Below are 18,804 nucleotides of genomic sequence, written 5' to 3' on the forward strand. Positions count from 1 at the left end.
TGTTATGAGACTATAGCTCCTTTTTTTGGATTTGTGCCACTTGATGAGATTTTGTGATAGTTTTTTCTTGTGCCTTGATGGTTTTTATTCCTGCCGCTTTGTCTTTCCTATCCTGAAGGATAAACCTGTCTGAGAGGAGGAAGAGGGAAGTTCTGGTGTGTTTTAGTAAGTCTTAGTTTGGTTCCTTGAGTATTTTCAGGATCTGCCCTTTGTTATTTCTATTAATAGCTTCTGGCATTTTCCAGGACCTCCAATCTATTTGTTATTCATAGCATTCCAATTAGCTCAGGTTTGCTTCTGGGGTTTGTCTTTCAAAGGGAAAAACTGTTTTTATTTGCAGTCTTTTTTGGGAAAACTGATTTTTTATACTTTTGGTGTTATTCTTGGCAGTGTCCTAGTTTTTTTTTGGAGGGGAGGATGTATGCTTCTGGCACATTAATAATGATGACATACTAATAATGCTTGCTTATCCATTTTAGTGAACTTTCCTTATATAATTGGTGTTTTCTTTGATACTTTTAGATTTCTAATCTCTGTTCTTGTTAATTAGACATTAATAAAACAAATCACACGTGAAAAAGGATTCGAAGCCTTCTCCTTGATTTGAATTGTTAATCTATTCATTTCTGCACATTCTAATATTTTTATTACATTTTCATCTATAGGGATCTCTTTGTTTTTCCACTGTTGTGCAGAAAAAATTCTAGCAGATGTTAATGTGTAAAATTAAATTGTATTCCCTTAAAATACCCAACAAAATATTTCTGGTTTTAAATCTATATGTTGCTTTACCATTGTTTCTAAGCATGACACCACTAACTCTTGAATAGCTACTTGACCTGAGAACAAACTGAGCCCAATACGGAACCTAAGTTGAAAGAAATGTCCATCTGGGTTCAGTTCCAAGTGGGGAAAAAGACACTGGATTCATGGAAGTTGCTTGGTGCAAAACAACACAAATAATCACACCTCCACCATCGTCAGTTAGTGTGGCATGTTGGTGCTGATATGCTATGTGTGATTTTCTCCAAACATGGCTCTGTGCATTATGGCCAAATTTCTCCACTCTGTTCTTGGCTGTCCAAAGGAGAATGTTCCAGAAATCTTGTGGTCTGTTCAAAGGCAACTTGGCCAACCTCAGTTGTTCTGCCTTGTTCATTTTAGAGAGAAGTTTCCTCCTGGCAACCCTTCCAAGGAAACCATAATTCTTCAGTCTTTTTCTGATTTTGCTTCCATGAACTGGAACATTTAACAGGCTCACTGAGGCCTGTGGAGTCTGAGGTGGAACTTTGGGTCCCCCCACCCATGTCTCTGAGCATTGCAGGGTCCGACTTTGGGTGAACTTCCTGGGATGGTCCCTCCTGGGAAGATTGGCAGCTGCCTTGAATGTTTCCCTCTTCTGAATAATCTTCTTTGCTATAGAATGGACTTTAAATTGTTTGGAAATGGCCTTGTAACCCTTCCCAGATTGACAGGCAGCAAGCCATGTGGTCCTGTCCACCATTAAACCATCTTTCCAAGCAGCTCCCATGTCTCCAGTGTCTTTTCCCCACTTGGAGCCAAACCCAGAAGGACATTTCTTTCAACACAATCTCCTGAAACCTTGGTTCTTATAGAGGCAGCCACACTTGTGATGATCAATTAATCCATGTCCCTTGATCAGTAGCATCAGGCTTCCTCTTAGCCTCTTCACACCTATGGAAGCAGTCAGGGTGTCCTTGGCCTTTCACACCTGGCTTCTCCACTTTGGCTCACTTTCTGTAAAATACATAATGACAGGCTGTAATATGTCCTCTGTTGTAGTTCTTCATCTGAGGTTGTATTTACCTACTTTTAAGAAATGCTTAAGACCAGATTATTTTTACTATGTCCTGATATGTGAAACCATAGAACTCACAGAGGGTCTCCTTCCTTTTCCACATGACTAAAATTCTTAGTGTACAATTAAACTTCTGGAACCTGGAAGAGTCCCCAAGTTCTCTGTGTTAGAAAATGCAGAATTTCAAATAAAGCCCTCTTGGATAATGCAATTAACACATTATATTAGGAGCTGTGGTCTCCTTATCTCTTGTATAACTAGAGACTGAGCCAAAAAATAATCAAGAAGGGATATAAACAAACAAACAAATAAATATTGCTTCAAGAAGCATCTGGAATATTGAATGTCAATTGCATAAGAAAGAGGGAGATCAGAGTTTTGGACTGCACATTAGACAAACAACCTATTGGGATACTTGTGTTAAAGCAGCACATTTTCTATTCAACCAGAATTAAACATTTACATATAATACGGCCCTTTGTTGGAACAAAACATTCACTTGACATCTGCACATGTGGGTCTGATTGTCCCAAAGATGCATTTTCAAGAGGCAACTGGACTTTCTGGTTTTTCTTTGATGCCTTCTTTGAAGGCATTTTGCTTCTCATCCAGAAGCTGAAGAGGTTTTGGGACAACCATGAGTTGATGACTGAGATTGTCCATAGACATGTGGGTCTGATTGCAATAAATTATAGGAATGATACAGAAATATGATTTATGTTGTTTTTATTCTTATTCTTTTTTATTTCATTTGTTTTTATTTAATTTTTTTGAAAAAACTTTTTATTAGTTTTATTACAGAAAAAACACAAAAAGAAAAGAGTCATCTTTCATTGCATCTTGTAGAAAGTGTATTCATTGGTCACAAGTACATTTCGTGCATTCCTTCCACAATCACATATATTCCATTCAGTTTAAATTGTATATGTTAAAAATTTATATATTTTATTATCACCATACCACCATTTTCATTTCAAAAACACAGCCACCTGCTGGCATTTTTTCCCCTCCCCCAGTCTCAATCAATCTGCCATATCTTTATAACATATTCTAAAAAAAAAGTCAATTAATAGGACATCTAACATTTCCTCTCTCTAACATATCTTTATTATTATTATAGTTAACCAAGGGTTATTTACTATTTTCTCTCCTCTTCTCTCCACAGGCGCAAAAAAGTAACAATCTCTAAACAACAATCTATTAATATGTGTTAACAAAGTGACCATTTAAAATCTAAGACAATCTAAAAAAAAAGTTGACATTTCTAGTTGATAATCACCAAAGTATACATTAACATTCCCTTTTGTTTTTGCAGTTAGAAGACAAAAACAAAACAATTGTTTGCCATTTCTAATCCAAATTAGAATTTCTAGTCGACAATCACCAAAGTATGCATTAACATTCCCTTTTATTTTTTTTATTTTTTTTATTAATTTTTTTTAATTTTTAATTTAAAACAAGTACAACATCTTTCTTTACATGCTATAGAAAATGTGTCAGTCGGTCACAAATAAACTTTCATGCATCTTCTCCACAGTCAACAAACATAACTCATGTTAACTCGAGCATTTTAACTCAAATATTCCTACATATCACCATCATCATATATCCATTTTCATTTGACTGTAATTATTATTTAAAAATATTAATAACAATAATAATCTTAAACAATACATGCCCACACCAGTGGGAAAAGAAAAAAAAAGACAAAAAGAACAAAAGACAAGGCAGGGAAGAAAAAACAAAACAAAAAACAAAAACAAAAAAAAGAACACAGGTATATATTATATTTTTAAAAAAGTATATCAGCTGGTTACAACATGTTTTGGTGCATCTCTTCCATTAATTCATATTAATTCAAATATCTTAACTCAAATGTTTACCATATTAACATCATTATACCTCCACTTTTAGTTGACTACAGTTATTTAAACATCCTTCATCCTTAACTATGCCAAAGAATTAATCCATAACACCTGCTGACATTTCATTTACTTGTTTGTAAAATCCTCTATTAACATCAAATCCTCATATCCTATTTTAGCTGAACATCCATAATATTTAATACCAAAAATTCGATCTTCCATGCAGTATAGTTTATTATCATTCTCCCTTCTTTATGTAGTTATATCATATATCATAACATTTTCCCCATATTAATTAACATTTAACTGTATATATTTTATTTTATTTTTAATAGTGATAATTATTGTGATTAATAACCTTTGTATATAATCCAAAAATATTTCCAACCTTCCTTTCTCATATCCAATTATTTATCATATCAACTCCACATTATATACATTACTATCAATATCAATTATTATTCAGCTATATCTATTACAAATAAGAGTAATTAGATTTAGCTAATTTTCAATTGTATTCTTCAATTTATCAGCCTATGTCTCTCCAATAGCAAAACTTCCTTAGTCCTATTGCCATTCTTAAAACAAGTTCCCCAAACGTTTTTATAAGCAAGTCCAAACAGAAATATCTTCGCACCTTTTTGCTTAGGGTGCCTCTGGTGTAATAACGTTGTCCTTGGCTTGTTCCACTCAATTTGTCTTTGATTTTCAAGGGTGGTATCAAAAATTCTGCAAATAATGTTTCATAAAGTATAGATTCTTTAATGCTTCTCATTCCCCCTGCGATCTGTCTTTTGAGATAAATCTTCTGTATGGCTGGCCCTCTTTCAAGCGTTGCATCTCTTTCTCTTTCTGCCTCCGAAGTAGACCAGACGCCCGACGTGTCAGCAAGTTGAGAGACTTCCTTTCTGACATTCTTCATTTGAATTTCAGGAGCACTCAAACATTCAACGTTCTCACTCTTTCCTTCATATTTTAATGTTAAAAACAACAGATAGTCCAGTTTTTTTTCAGATTTTTCATATGTGTCAAACAACTTTTGAAAAGCGGAAAAAATCATTTGAAACGAATCACTTGAAGCAAGTACAGACGCTATGATGTGACGCAGAAGATATTTGCAACTAAGGACACTCTGGGAGCTATACAATCTTATCTGATCTTAGACCAACACAGCCAAGCAGTAAAAGTGTCAAGTTATAAGAAGCCAAATTATAGTAAATTGGTTTACAGCCCACTTAAGGAGAGCCTGAGGGAGTGTTGAAGTAAAGTAAACTTTCCTTTATCCACGTAAACAGCATTCAAAACATTTAAGAAATAGGGTAACCACCAACCATAAATCCATTAAAGAAAAACCAATTCACCGCTAGATTCTTCTGTTCTTTGGTTTCAATTAGCTTAGATTTTAATGCGGACCATCTCTCTTTGAGTAATTAAATCAGCTTACCAGTTGAAATCACTTCTACCATTCATAGGGGCTACCTGCAGTTTCGGTTAGCATACAGCTAATCCAGAAAGGGTTGGCAAAAGGGGTTGAATTCCGAGCCCCCCCGAGACCAGCGAACGTCTCTGAGGTCACTGGATCTCCCCAAACCTTCACTGTCTTTCGAGGACAGCTAGAATCGAAAACGACCCGTCCAATTCCTCCGGAATAGGGGAATTTCAGGAATGGCCTGGAATTCCGTCTTCTCACTGCTAAGCCCTACCTTCCACCCCACATTCCCTTTTATTATTGTAGTTAGAAAGAGACAGAAAAAACAATTGTTTACTATTTATGTCACATCACCTCTCATTTTAATCCAAATTATTTATAACTTCATAACTTTGAAGTTTTATTTTATTTATATGCCGCCTTATTCCCTATAGGGACTCAGGGCGGCGAACAACTCAAACGGGAAAGGGAACATACAAATACAAAACAGGCATTTAAAATAACCAAGAACCACACCTGTCGAGAGGGGAAGGGAGCTCATCAACCTCAGGCCTGCTGACACGGCCAGGTTTTAACGGCTTTTTGGAAGGCCAGGAGAGAGGTGAGGGTCCGAATCTCCGCGGGGAGTTCGTTCCAAAGGGCCGGAGTTGCAACAGAGAAGGCCCTCCCCCGGGTCGTAGCCAGATAGCATTGGCTGGTGGATGGAACCCAGAGGAGGCCGACCCTGTGCGATCTAATGGGTCTTTGGGAGGTAATTGGCAGAAGCAATAACAAGATCTAAACACAAATTTATAAGATTTAAAAGTCATTTCACCAAATCTCAGTTATAATTTGCGGCCTGGTTGTTTATCCTAATTAAGGTTATCATTTCATTGTTTTATGTGTTAAAAAGTTTTATTTCATTCTCATTTTCATTTTATACAATCACATATATACTGTGCATGATTAAGGCCATATAACATTAAGCAATAAACACAACTCTTCTTATATTCCAAAATACAAAACCAACATAGCGCTTCAACCCTCCATACACCCTTTCTTTCTCCCCCCTCCAACTTTCTTTTCTCCCCTTCAACATTCCCCTCTTCTACTTCCCCTCCCACTCTAACGTTCCTTTCTCCTCCTTCCTTCCATCTCACCCTCTTTCCATTCCCCTCTCACTCCCTCTCTACCCCTCTCTCTTCTTTCCCTCTACTCCTCACTTCGGTGTATTTCTACTATCCATCGATGTATTCGGCTTCTTATTTTATACTAAAATTTAAAAAAGGAAAAGAAAAAGGCAACAGTATACAAGTGCATTCTTGTTGTTCTAAAGATTAACATAAACTATATAACCCCCCTCCCCCCCTCCCCCCTATAATCCCCCCTCCCTTCCCCCCTTCCGACTTCCCAAATCCCGTACCCGGTATAGCTTTTTATCAAACACAGTCTCGAGTATATTAAAACCAAGTAAGTGAAAAGTGAAAAGAAAAAGGAAAAGAATAGAAGAAAAAAGTACTAAAAAAAGAAAGAAAATCAATAAACTCTCTACATTGAGCTCAGCTTCTTATCATTAAACAAAAAGGAAAGGAAAAAAAAACCTAAGCGGTTTACATCATTCCTAATCTTAATTAGTTAATTACCTGCAGGATTTCAACATATATTAAAACCAAGTAAGTTAACCAAGTAGAATTTTTCTGTAGCTAGGGGCCTTATCCCTTTATCTAAATATCTATCTATTTCCAAACCCTTAATTTGTCCCTTTTATGCTTCCTTCCTCTCTGACACAATTTAAACACATCTCAAGTTCTTCTCTCGGTTTCCTCTTCCAGCTCTTCTCGTCCCTGCCTCTATCTGTATCCATATACATCCATATACACACACACACACACACACACACACACACACACACACACACACACACACACACACACACACACACATATATATATATATATATATATATATATATATATATATATATATACACGCCCATATACATACACATACATATATTTTATATTCAGCCGTACTCCTCTCATATATGCTCCGCCTTCCTGCAAACTCCCTGGATGTATCCTTCCAAGCAGTATATTCAGATAGCAATTTTTACAGTTCCATCTCAAAGTAAGCTCTCATTCAACCTCCACTACCCTCCCATCTACACCACACCTCCCAACTCCATCCAAATTGGGCTGCGATCCAAGAGAACCACCACGATCTCCGCCCTCCACCCTGGAAAATAAGTCATCAGTAATTTATATAAAGGAAAATTCAAAATTATCCATTAAGTCTTTTTAGATCCCATACAATATATCTTCCAAAAAAAAAAAAAATCAACATCAGTACGTTCAACCTTAATGTCTCTTCCTCGGTATACAACTATATCATTTTATGCAAAACAAAAGTCACAGAATGTTAACCAAGTTCAAAATTAAGCCAATATTTTGGGTCAGTTAATTAAATATAATTTTCTTACAGAGGAATTATATCATTTTAAAGCTGTCTGATATAGTAAAATATTTGCTTTCTCTTTTGTAATGAGTTCATACATGTCTCCTTAATCAATAATTGATGATCATAGATGTTGCTGCAATCCACCTTATTTTCCCATTCGTCTAGGAGCACGACTGGGTCCTTGTTCTCTGGTCTCCTGCTCTTCCGGAAGGGGAAAACGATACTTCCTGTTTTGTAATTGTGTGTTACATTGTTTCTCTTGTCCTTCTCTTTGTCTTTCTCCAAGTCCAGGTGATTCAAGATGTTCCGCCTTTAAGATCTTATGGTAAAAATCTCGGGCTTCCCATACAGAGTTAAGACGATATTTTTGCTCACCGAATGTGATTATAATACCAAAAGGCACATCCCATCTATACTGTATCTGACGATTTCTGAGTTCTTTAACTAGAAAAGCATAGTCTCTCCTGGCTCTTAATATTTCATTGTTAATATCATGATAAATTATATGTTAACAAATAAACATTCAATGATAATCTCTAAGAGTCTACAAAATACTAAAGTCACTACTTATTAATCGTCAAAAATTAGTTAATTTTTATCATCAATTGGCATTATTAACCAGTGTCTTTCCAGTAGCAAAATAGTCCTTTCTCTCTCGCCAGCAGTTGTGTCATTTCTCTCATTGGAATCTTTTCAGAGTTTAAAAGTTCTCTCCGCACCCTGTAGCTTAAAGGATCTCTGATGTAGTTTCGTTGCTCTTTAATTGTTACTAATGTAGGTTTAGCTTTGGTTATCAAACTTGTTTCTGGATACATTTGTCTTCTTAATTCCATCCTTTTCACTCTTTTTTCCCCTCCTGCATCTTGAAGTTGAAACAAAGGCTCCAAGTTGTCAAAAACACTTTTCCAGCTTCCCTTCTTTTCGCTTTCACTCATATTTAGTCCATTGATGGATTCATCTGACATCTTATCTTTATTTTCTATGTTTCCATTCTCTTCTTTAATCTCTGGGGCTCCAACCCCCTCCTCTTTAAATCTCTCAAGTCCTTCTGAAATATTTTGAAGTCCAGCCAGGATGTTTTGGATTATTAGATTTTCTTCCTCTGAATTTTGATCCATTTTTCAAAATGTAAAGGAATATAAAGAAAAAATAGGAGAAGGAATCTGCCACTCTAGTCGTCAAAATTTTAGGAGATTTTAAATCTTAAACAAAAGTTCTTTCAATGTTTTTAAAGTAAGAGGATTCTTATCTCTTGCTGTCTTTTCCTTCTCTTGCCAAAGTGTTTACCAGAAGCACTAACAAAACAGGTTTCGTGCTTTTAAGTCTTTATCAGGTTTTATAAGCGAATTCCAAACCCTTCCATTGCAAGGTCAGTAAAACCAAGTGAAGCAGAACAAAGGATACATTGTATCCAAAACAGAAACAAAGTTCAGACTTTGGCTTCCAGGTGGCAGATTCAATAATTAGTCAATTATTTTATTTTATGCTTTCCCTTAGATATCTTTAATATAATTTTAACCAATAGAAGGAAAAATTTGTTAAAGTAAGACAAGAAGTTTAATTTAGCAAACAGAAAAAATTAAGGTAGTAAAAAGAAAAAATAGAGAAAAAAGATCAGTCCATAGACTACAAGCAGGGAGACAGGAAATGTTGCAATTACTTCAATCCACAAAACATCGTTACAAACTAGAGCAGGAAATTTTCTAGTAGCAGTCCAATAAGTATCAAATTCGCTGCTTTATTCTTACTTTGAGGACTAGTTTTTTTTTTAAGAAAGAAGTTTCTTAACGCAGGTCTTCTGAAAATAAAAAAAAGAAAAAAAAACCTCACCAGATGGAATGCTTTCGCTTTGTCTTTTCCTTCAGGAGCCGTCTCCGACTATGCCAGCCCGGGGGCTGCCTGTTTGTCTTTTTTTTTTTTTTTTTGGTTGGTTGGAAGCACTACCCTTGGGTCAAATAGGAACTTTGTGGTGTCTCTGTCACCAGCAAGGCTTTGGCTTCCCTGTCACCGTCTCTTTGGGATGGTTTAGGCTCTACCGGACCGTCCAAGGACAAAAGTTTCATCGGCAGACCCGGACTGTCAGGTCTGCACGATGTGTCATCGTGACGTTGGCTCCTCCCTCCTTTTTTCAATATAATTTTTATATACAGTTGTTAATGCTTTGCATTTAATATTTTGTTTCTTGATATGGCAAAATGACTGACCAACAATAATGTAACTTGGGGAGGGGAGGTGGGATGCTTGGGGGACATGCAGGGCCCTTGCCCCACAGATGGCCAGATGAGATAGGCTGTCTCTTCAGTTGGGCCTGAGGAGGTGTCAGTGAGGGCTGCTGTTCTTGCACCAGACTCCCTGCCTGACCTCCAGGGCTCCGGGGCTAACTTAAAGCTAATATTTTGGACTTTATCTGACCCCCAATTTATTTATAGTTTATCTGACCACCGTTTTCTTCATTGCTTTTTTAGATGAATCATGAAACAGCTTCAGAGGCTCTGAGTGATAAAAGTCGATTCCCCTTTTTCCACCAGATGCTCCCCAAAGAAGGATTCCAGTACCCAGCAATTATCCAACTGCTCCTCCACTTCAGATGGACCCTGATTGGCCTCTTTGCTTCCAACACAGAGAATGGAGAGAGTTTCATGAGGACTTTCACTCCTTTGCTTGTCAGGAATGGAATTTGTGTGGTTATATCACAACTGTTCTCAACAACTGGACATGCAGCAGCCCTCAGGGATTCCCTCTTTAAGTGGAGACAAGTCAACGTCTTTGTTCACTTCCTGAAATATATTCCCATTAAGGACAGAATTCTTCCTTTCCATTTAACACTTGAAGATTTGCCAGGATCCATTGAAGGGAAAGTCTGGATCATGACAGCTTTGGGAACATATACATTGAAAAAACAAAGCTTTTACAAATACGTCCATAGTCTTTGGACCTTAGGTTTTCTGGCAAATGAAAGATCAAAAGATGATGCCTTTGAACCCCATTTCTTTGTGGAAGAAAACTTTCATGGTCTTTATTTTCATTGTTCTCTTTCAAAGAACGTCTTTTCTGTCAAAGGCCGGGGAAGATGCACCCAGAAAGCCCCACTGGAGACCCAGAAGAAAAGGAGCAGGATACAGATCATAAATTATTACCACGATTACAGTATCATTAAGACTCTTGTCCATGTCTTGAACACTGCATATTCCTCAAGAAGGAGGAGAAGGAAGCAGGGCGAAGAGAGGTTGAAGGCTCCAAGGCTGCAGCCATGGCAGGTATGGGGTCCCAATATGGATCCCTCTTAGTCCCTTTGGAGAAGGAACTGAAAGGAGGAGGAGGGGAACCTTCTCAACCACATTGTGCTTCAAAAAGTTTGGCCAATCTAATTGCTTGAGACATAATCTTCTAAACAGCAGGCACCATGACAAATACATTTTGGTTTTAAACACTGCCATTTTTAAAAGGATGTATGCATTTTTAAATATACCATATTTTTCTGTGTATGAGATGATACTTTTTCTTAAAAATATTTACCTAAAAATGGAGGGAGGGGAACGAGAGGAAGACTGCAGTTCACCAAGGGTCAGGTTGGCTATCGTGGGAGGTGTGGCCCATTCCCATTCTCCAGCTCCACTGCACTTGCGGGACGAGCCTCCTGCAATGGTGAACCTGATCCTGGGTGAACCAGTTGTTAAATTATCCCATGATCCCACTATCAAAGTGGATCCTGGGCGCTGTGCTGCAATAGAGAAACAGGAAATGGAGCAGCGGCATGAGGGAAGGAGGAGCAGGGAGAAGAAAGAGGGAAAGTAGCCTCCTTCCCTCCAGCCAGCCGCTCCGTTGCCCATTTCTCCATTGCAACACAGCGCCGCAAAACGTGCCCCACCCAAGAGTGCTCAGATGCCCTCGCTTTCCCCTAGCATTTCTTTGTCTACCTGATTTCCAGATCCATCACGTTTCTCCATCACATTTCTTGCTGTCATGTGCAGGGAAACAAGTTTGTGGGACTAAAAAAAAAAGTTCAATCAATCAATTCCAATTTTTCATTAAAAAAAGATCTTGTGAAGTTGGAATTGATTGATTGAACTTTTTTTTTTAGTCCCAAAAACTTTTTTCTTGCACATGACATCAAGAAATGTGATGGAGAAATGTAAAGGACCTAGAAATCAGGTAAAGAAATGCTTGGGGGAAGCGAGGGCATCTGGGCACCAGGTGCTGAAATGGGCCCATCTCTCTCCAGCTGTTGCCCAGGCCCACCGGAGGGAAGGCCGGCATCTACCAGCACTTAAACGTAGCAGCATTCCAGCTCTGACTGGGAAGAAGCAGCCGGCATAGGTGCTGCAGGCAATACGCCCACTCACTTCCCCACCCTCCCCAATCCTCTGGCGTTCCATTGGCATTTTGGCCCTGGGCTCCGCCTTATGCTCAGGCCCCACCCTCACCACCTGAGACAGTTTTCACCTGATTTCTGAATTTGGGGTAAGAAAAGTAGGGGAGGGGTTCCTATTCATGGGGGTATCTTATAGACGAAAGAATACGGTATTATTGTCTTTATTAATTTGTGATTAGCATAGTAGAATTTTACCTTTGTAATTTGAAGGACATTCTGAGATCATCTAGCCCACCCCCTTCTCTCTACAAGAATCCCAATTAAACCTTCTCTGATGGCTATTCAGTCTTTGCATCATCAGAGAAGGGGAGCCTGAACTTCTCTGCTTTAAGGGCTCAGCTCTCAAATGGCTCCTGTTTTCAGGATACAGATACAGATTAACAGAATTGGAAGGAACCTTGTAGGCCATCTAGTCCAAGCAGGAGACCCTACACCATTTCTGACAGATGGCAGTCCAGTCTCTTTTTGAAAGCTTCCTGTGATGAAGCTCCCACAACTTCCAAAGGCAACTTCTGTTCCATTGGTTAATTGATCTCACTATCAGAAAGTTCCTCCTTATTTCCAGGTTGAATCTCTCCTTGGGCAGTTTCCATCCATTATTCCTTGTCTGCTTTTGAGTGCTTTGGAAAATAGCTTGACCCCTTCCTCTCTGTGGCAGCCCCTCAGATATTGGAAGACTGCTATCATGTCTCCCCTGGTCTTTCTCTTCACTAGACTAGCCATGCCCACTTCCTGTACCATTCTTCCTATGTTTTAGCCTCCAATCCCCTAATCATCCTGGTTGCTATTCTCTGCACTCTTTTCTAGAGTCTCAACATCTTTTTTGTAGTGTGGTGACCAAAACTGGATGCAGTACTCTACATGTGGTCTTACTAAGGGTTTATAGAGTGGTATTAGTACCACCCTTGATCGTGATTGCATCCCTCTGTTAATGCAATTTAGGATTCCATTGGCTTTTTTTTTTGGCTTCTGCTACATACTGTTGGCTCATATTTAATTGGTTCTCCAGTAAGACTCCAGGATCCCTCTCACAGTTACTGCTATTAAGCTTAGTTTTGCCCAGTCTATATGTGTACATTTGGTTTTTTCATGCCTAAGTGTAGTTTCTCTACATTGAATTTCATTTTGTTAGATAGGGCCCAGTATTCAAGTCTGTTAAGATCCATCTGGATCTTGAGCCTATCTTCTAGGATGTCTGTTATTCCTGCCAATTTAGTATCATCTGCAAATTTGATAAGTTCCCCTTTTATTGTCTCATCTAAGTCATTTATGAAGATATTGAAGAAAGCCACATCAATTTTAACAGCATCTGTACAAGTATAGTCTGAAATGTAACAGTGCCCTATTATATTATTAAGATAAGGTAGCTGAGTTAAACCCCGACTTAGTCATGTTTGGAATAGATCTATTTAAATAATTGGGAGGAGTTAGGGTTAGGGCATTCTGGCATTAATATACTACATAATGTACATTTCTCCAATTCTTTGCTATTTCTATGGATCAGGCACACATACACAGAAATACACCGCCAACAGTGTATATCGTCTGTATTGTTTGCTTTTTGCGCAAGGAAGCAAATTGCTGGGAGGCAGAGGCAGATTTTTTTTCTTGTTTTCCTCCCCAAAAGTGGTTTGCTCCTGAACCGGTAGTAGCAGCGGTGGGAGGCTCTGTCCACCTGCCCGCATGCGCAGAAACATTGCTCACACATGCGAGAGCACATGAGAGTGCACCTGAACCATTAGTAAAAAAATTGGCAACCCACCTCTGTGCATCTTATACTTTGGAGCTCTTATATTCCAAAAAATATGTTATATGTACATATACATATATATATTACTCACAGATAAGAGTCTTATCAAACAGGAAAATGTTGACTTGGCCACGGCTACCCATCCAGTCACATCACCAACTCAGTAACACAGTTGTTAAACAAATCTGGCTTCCCTCTTGATTTCGCTGGTCAGAAGTCTCAAAAGGAGATCAGGTGACCCTAAAACTCTCTAATCATCATAAGTGAATGCCAAGAATTCAGATTCTGATTCCCTAGAGACCCTGGAGATGCTGCCATGATTGTGGGAAAAACTATCCTAAGTCACTTTTTTCAGTGCCCTTGTAACTTTGAATGGTCACTAAATGAATGGTTTCTCATAATCAACCTGATGTTTCCAGGTGTCTATGAATAATCTTTTTTCCTATGATTCATTATATTTGTCACCTGTTCTAGAATGCTCCCTATAACTTACCAATTGCATCAATTATATATTGTTACTATATATTTTGCCAATATATGGTTGAGAAATCTTGCTGAACTTTTTTTTTTAATTATGAAGATAGCAGTAACACCTGTTTTTCTAAATAAGCATATTTTGATATTAGACAAATGCAGAACAAAGATTCAAATGTGTAAAGGCTAAAAGGACTTTTTTAAAAAGAGCTTTCAGATTTTAAAATTCCTGGATGTTTCCCTTCTAGTTCCATCCTTTCCTGCAGAAGAATGAGTTTTGCAATATTTCTGATAAGGATATGTACTTGGATCAAAATGGAGATGTAGCAGCAGATCTGGGAATTGCAAGTTATTTGATTCTCCCCAAGAAGGATCCCATTCATCTGCGAATGGGGACTTTGGAAAGACAGAAAGTTACTATCTACCAAAGAGCTCTTTCACGGCTAAAGTTATTCAACAAGGTGGGATAAATTTTAGTGTCTTTCCTCTTTTTAATAAAGATTTAAGACCCATTTCATGTAGACTTAGCCCAGGTTCCAGGGTCCATGACTTTCACTGAGAATTGAACATGGGAATTAAAAACCTTATAGTCTTCTTTCTATAGACCACTTGGGAGGTTTCAGTACTGTTGACCAAGGTCTTCTTCAGATGTTGTAATATTGAAGACTTTTTTTAGCTGATTCAGCCATGTCCAACCTGAGATAAAAAACTCTCAAGTGCTGGAGATTGTGTTGTTAAGAGCCTCCAGTTCACTTATTCCTTGTCCTGAAATAGCAAAGCAAAAGGGAATTCGGTTGAACAGTCCCTGAATTGAGGTTTGGACTGAATGAGATGAAATTGGATCATGACTGGATGGAGCTCCTGGTGGTCCCATTGGGAGAGGAGCTTCCTCTGGTCCTGCTTATGGAAAAGCCATTGGGAAATGGTTCCCTGAAAGGGCGGGTCCATAGTCTGTGATAGTTTTAAGTAGTCCAGATCAGGTCAAAGTTAGCCACATCTGTCTTTTTCCCAACTGGGGGAACAATTGACATTCTGCCCCTAGGAAGGAGGCCCAAGACTTTCAGTTCCCATAAAATGACAGTGACCAGTGAGATAATCTCTTGACCCAGAAACCTGAAACACAATTTTGATTCAAAGAAAAGCCCGGCCTGATATCAGAAGTAATGAGAGTGATTGTGACAGGAAATGCTACTTAGATTTGGCCTTTAGCTCTTAAAAGGACTCTTCATCTGAAAATCCCTTGAATGGCCTTGTTTATCCTGAGTGTTAGCTACCTTCAGTCCCTCTGGGCAAAAAGGAGTCCCCCAATTTAACTAATATGAAATCTGGGCCTGTCTTTCCATGCCAGTTGGAGTCTCCTAATTGCAGTTCTTCAACACAAAACTGGATGGGCCTTAGAAATATCTCCTTCTGACACAGGACTTGCATTCATCTCCCATCTGTTGCAGCCAAAGATTTGTGCCTTAATCTTTTTCAGGGACACATTCTCATGATCTCTCCTCAGTCTCAATACAGTTCTAGAAACTATGCAGAAATCTTTAGTCTTAATAAAGGAGTATTTGTAGCTCAGAGGACCCTTTGGTGCTATCTGAGCTTGCTCGTCTTCTGCAGACATTTCATTACCAAATAGGTAAAATTATCAGCTATAATTTATGAGAAATGTTTTCTTTTATCTCTTAACTGGGAGACTGTTTTGAACTAGTGTCAACGGGAAACAGCTTTGCAAGGCTTTCTGTAGTCTGGAAGAAACCTTTCCAGATCCTACTGGTCAGAACTTTCCTTTTCAATCACGTTTTATTCTACTTAAACAAATCTAATAACAATTTAATACTTCTTTGACAAGAAATGTATTTTTAAATTTAAAATGAATAGTTCATTATAATCATGGATAGATGGAGAGTGGACAAGTGCATTTTAATTCAGCCGTGAGGAGGAACCCATTGTTTGTCACTTAATACTTAAATCTTTTCTTAATTCCATCATTCCAGACTTTATTACGTAGAAAGGTCCTGTCTTGCATTGTGTTATGTGAGAAGCAAAAGGAAGGAACTAAAGAAAGAACCTGCCAGAGTCACATCTCCTACACCTGTTTGGGAGGGGTCAGAGATTTCATATTTACCTACGTGAAGCCCAGAATCTACTTATTTAATGTCCATTTCTTTCCCCATTTTCCATTGATGGTGAGTTTTAACATATTTTCTTTGCCGTTCCTTGTTTTTCTGCTCAGTCCCTGCCTCAGTCCAAATGTGTGGAAAGTTGTCGTCCTGGATTTGTCAAGAGGGCTCGAGAAGGAGAGCCAGTTTGCTGCTATGACTGCGTTCCTTGTCCGGAGGGGACCTTCTCCACTCAGGAAGGTGGGTGACACCAGAGGAAATTACAGGCTTTGCAGAAATGGGTTTATCCAGAGCATTTTGATAGAAAGTGGGAATTAAAACATACATTGAAGCTCAACTCAATGAGCTTCAAAATGCGCTAGAGGTCCTCCAATTTCATATATGTACTTATATAGATATTAGAATAGCAATAGCAATAGCAATAGCAGTTAGACTTATATACCGCTTCATAGCAATAGACTTATATACCGCTTCATAGGCCTTTCAGGCCTCTCTAAGCGGTTTACAGAGAGTCAGCATATTGCCCCCAACAATCTGGGTCCTCATTTTACCCACCTCGGAAGGATGGAAGGCTGAGTCAACCCTGAGCCGGTGAGATTTGAACCGCTGACCTGCTGATCTAGCAGTAGCCTGCAGTGCTGCATTTAACCACTGCGCCACCTTGGCTCCTTAGAGCCTTCAGCCCTCTCTAAGCGGTTTACAGAGTCAGCATATTGCCCCCAACAACAATTGGTCCTCATTTTACCCACCTTGGAAGGATGGAAGGCTGAGTCAACCCTGAGCCGGTGAGATTTGAACAGCCGAACTGCAGAACTGCAGTCAGCTGAAGTAGCCTGCAGTGCTGCATTTAACCACTGTGCCACCTCGGCTCTTAATTATATTATCTTTTTTCCCTGTGAAATCATTAAGCAACACAATTTGGAAAATATTCCTGGAGTCAGGCATTATCCCAAAAAGGTATTTCTTGAAATGTAAAAAAAAAAACCAGAATATTAAAGAAATATTGCTTTTTGGCTTTCTCAGATACAGAAAAATGCACCAACTGTCCAGATGATAAATATCCAAATGAAGTCAGAGTCCAATGTATCCCTAAAGTTATAACCTTCCTGTCTTATGAAGAACATCTGGGCATCATCCTGGTATCTTTTGCCCTACTCTTCTTCCTAACTACAGGCCTTGTTTTAATCATCTTCATTAAATACCGAGAAACTCCACTTGTAAAAGCCAACAACCGGGACCTCTCCTACATCCTCCTGGCCTCCCTCCTGCTTTGCTTCTTGTCTCCTTTTCTCTTTATTGGTCAGCCAAAAAAAGCCACCTGCCTTCTCCGACAAACGGTTTTCAGCATCATCTTCTCAGTTGCCATTTCTTCTCTCTTGGCCAAAACCATCACGGTGGTGCTGGCTTTCCTGGCCACAAAACCAGGAAACCGAGTGAAGAGATGGTTGGGGAAGAGCTTGGCCAACTCCATCATCCTTTCTTCTTCTGCTCTCCAAATTATCATCTGCTCCATCTGGCTGGGAGCTTCTTCCCCCTTCCCTGACTCTGACCTCCACTCCCAGCCTGGAGAGATCATCCTGCAATGCAATGAAGGGGCTGTTGTCATGTTCTATGTCACCCTCAGCTACATGGGCTTCCTGGCTGCCATCTGCTTCACGGTGGCTTTCCTGGCCAGGAATCTGCCTGGAGCCTTCAACGAAGCCAAGCTGATCACCTTCAGCATGCTGGTCTTCTGCAGCGTCTGGGTGACTTTTGTGCCCACCTACCTGAGCACCAAAGGGAAATACATGGTGGCTGTTCAGGTCTTCTCCATCCTGGCCTCCAGTGCTGGTCTGCTGGTCTGCATCTTCATCCCCAAGTGCTACATTATCCTTCTGAGGCCAGACCTGAACACAAAGGAGCATCTCACGGCCAGAAAAAATGAAAAGACATGAGACATAATATCATGAAAATATGGAAAGAGTACTGAAACTTCCTTTTCTTTGAAAGAAGACATTATTTATTTCCACTTATATAATATGCAAGTGTTAAAGAAAATCATATTAATATGTTTGGAAACGGTTGAATGACTGTAATTCTTGTAACTCCCTTCCCTTTCAGCTGAATAAATCTTGAAAGTCATTCAGAGGCATCTTCCTTCCCCACTGACTTTGCTGATCAGAAGGTCCCAATAGGTGATCACATGACCCAGGGACTCTGCAACCATCATAAATATTTGCCAGTTGCCAAGCATTCGACTTTGGATCATGTGACCATGGGGATGCTGCAATGGTCATAAGAGAGAAAAATGGTCATAAATCAATTTTCTCAGTGCCATTATAACTTCCAGTGGTCATTAGAGAAACGGTTATAAGTTAAAGACTCCTTTTACCCTTGCAAGGAGTTGGTCCTAGATGATTTGGGCCCAGAGCTGCCTCTGACCTGGGAAACCTAGGGATGGCCATCTGGAGTCCCCCAGCACCCTCAGTCCAGGAGACTCCATCACCTGCCCAGCCCCAGAGGTCAGGCAGGGAGTCTGGTGCAAGAACAGCAGCCCTCACTGACG

General features: G+C 39.2%; 1 protein-coding gene across 1 annotated transcript in view; it reads left to right on the forward strand.

Annotated features, from left to right (window-relative positions):
• Positions 1-18,363, forward strand: part of LOC148042494 (vomeronasal type-2 receptor 26-like) — a 30,955-nt gene extending 12,592 nt beyond the window's left edge. The window contains exons 2-5 of the mRNA XM_087702411.1: positions 10,015-10,806; positions 16,373-16,499; positions 17,283-17,703; positions 18,360-18,363. Coding sequence (XP_087558537.1) covers positions 10,015-10,806; positions 16,373-16,499; positions 17,283-17,703; positions 18,360-18,363 — 1,344 coding nt within the window. The remainder of the gene's footprint in view (positions 1-10,014; positions 10,807-16,372; positions 16,500-17,282; positions 17,704-18,359) is intronic.
• The last annotated feature ends 441 nt before the right edge of the window (positions 18,364-18,804 follow it).

This window comes from Thamnophis sirtalis, unplaced genomic scaffold (assembly GCF_051295495.1).
Source record: "Thamnophis sirtalis isolate CommonGarterSnake01/CBP01778 unplaced genomic scaffold, rThaSir2_p1.2 scaffold_15, whole genome shotgun sequence".
NCBI lineage: Eukaryota > Metazoa > Chordata > Lepidosauria > Squamata > Natricidae > Thamnophis > Thamnophis sirtalis.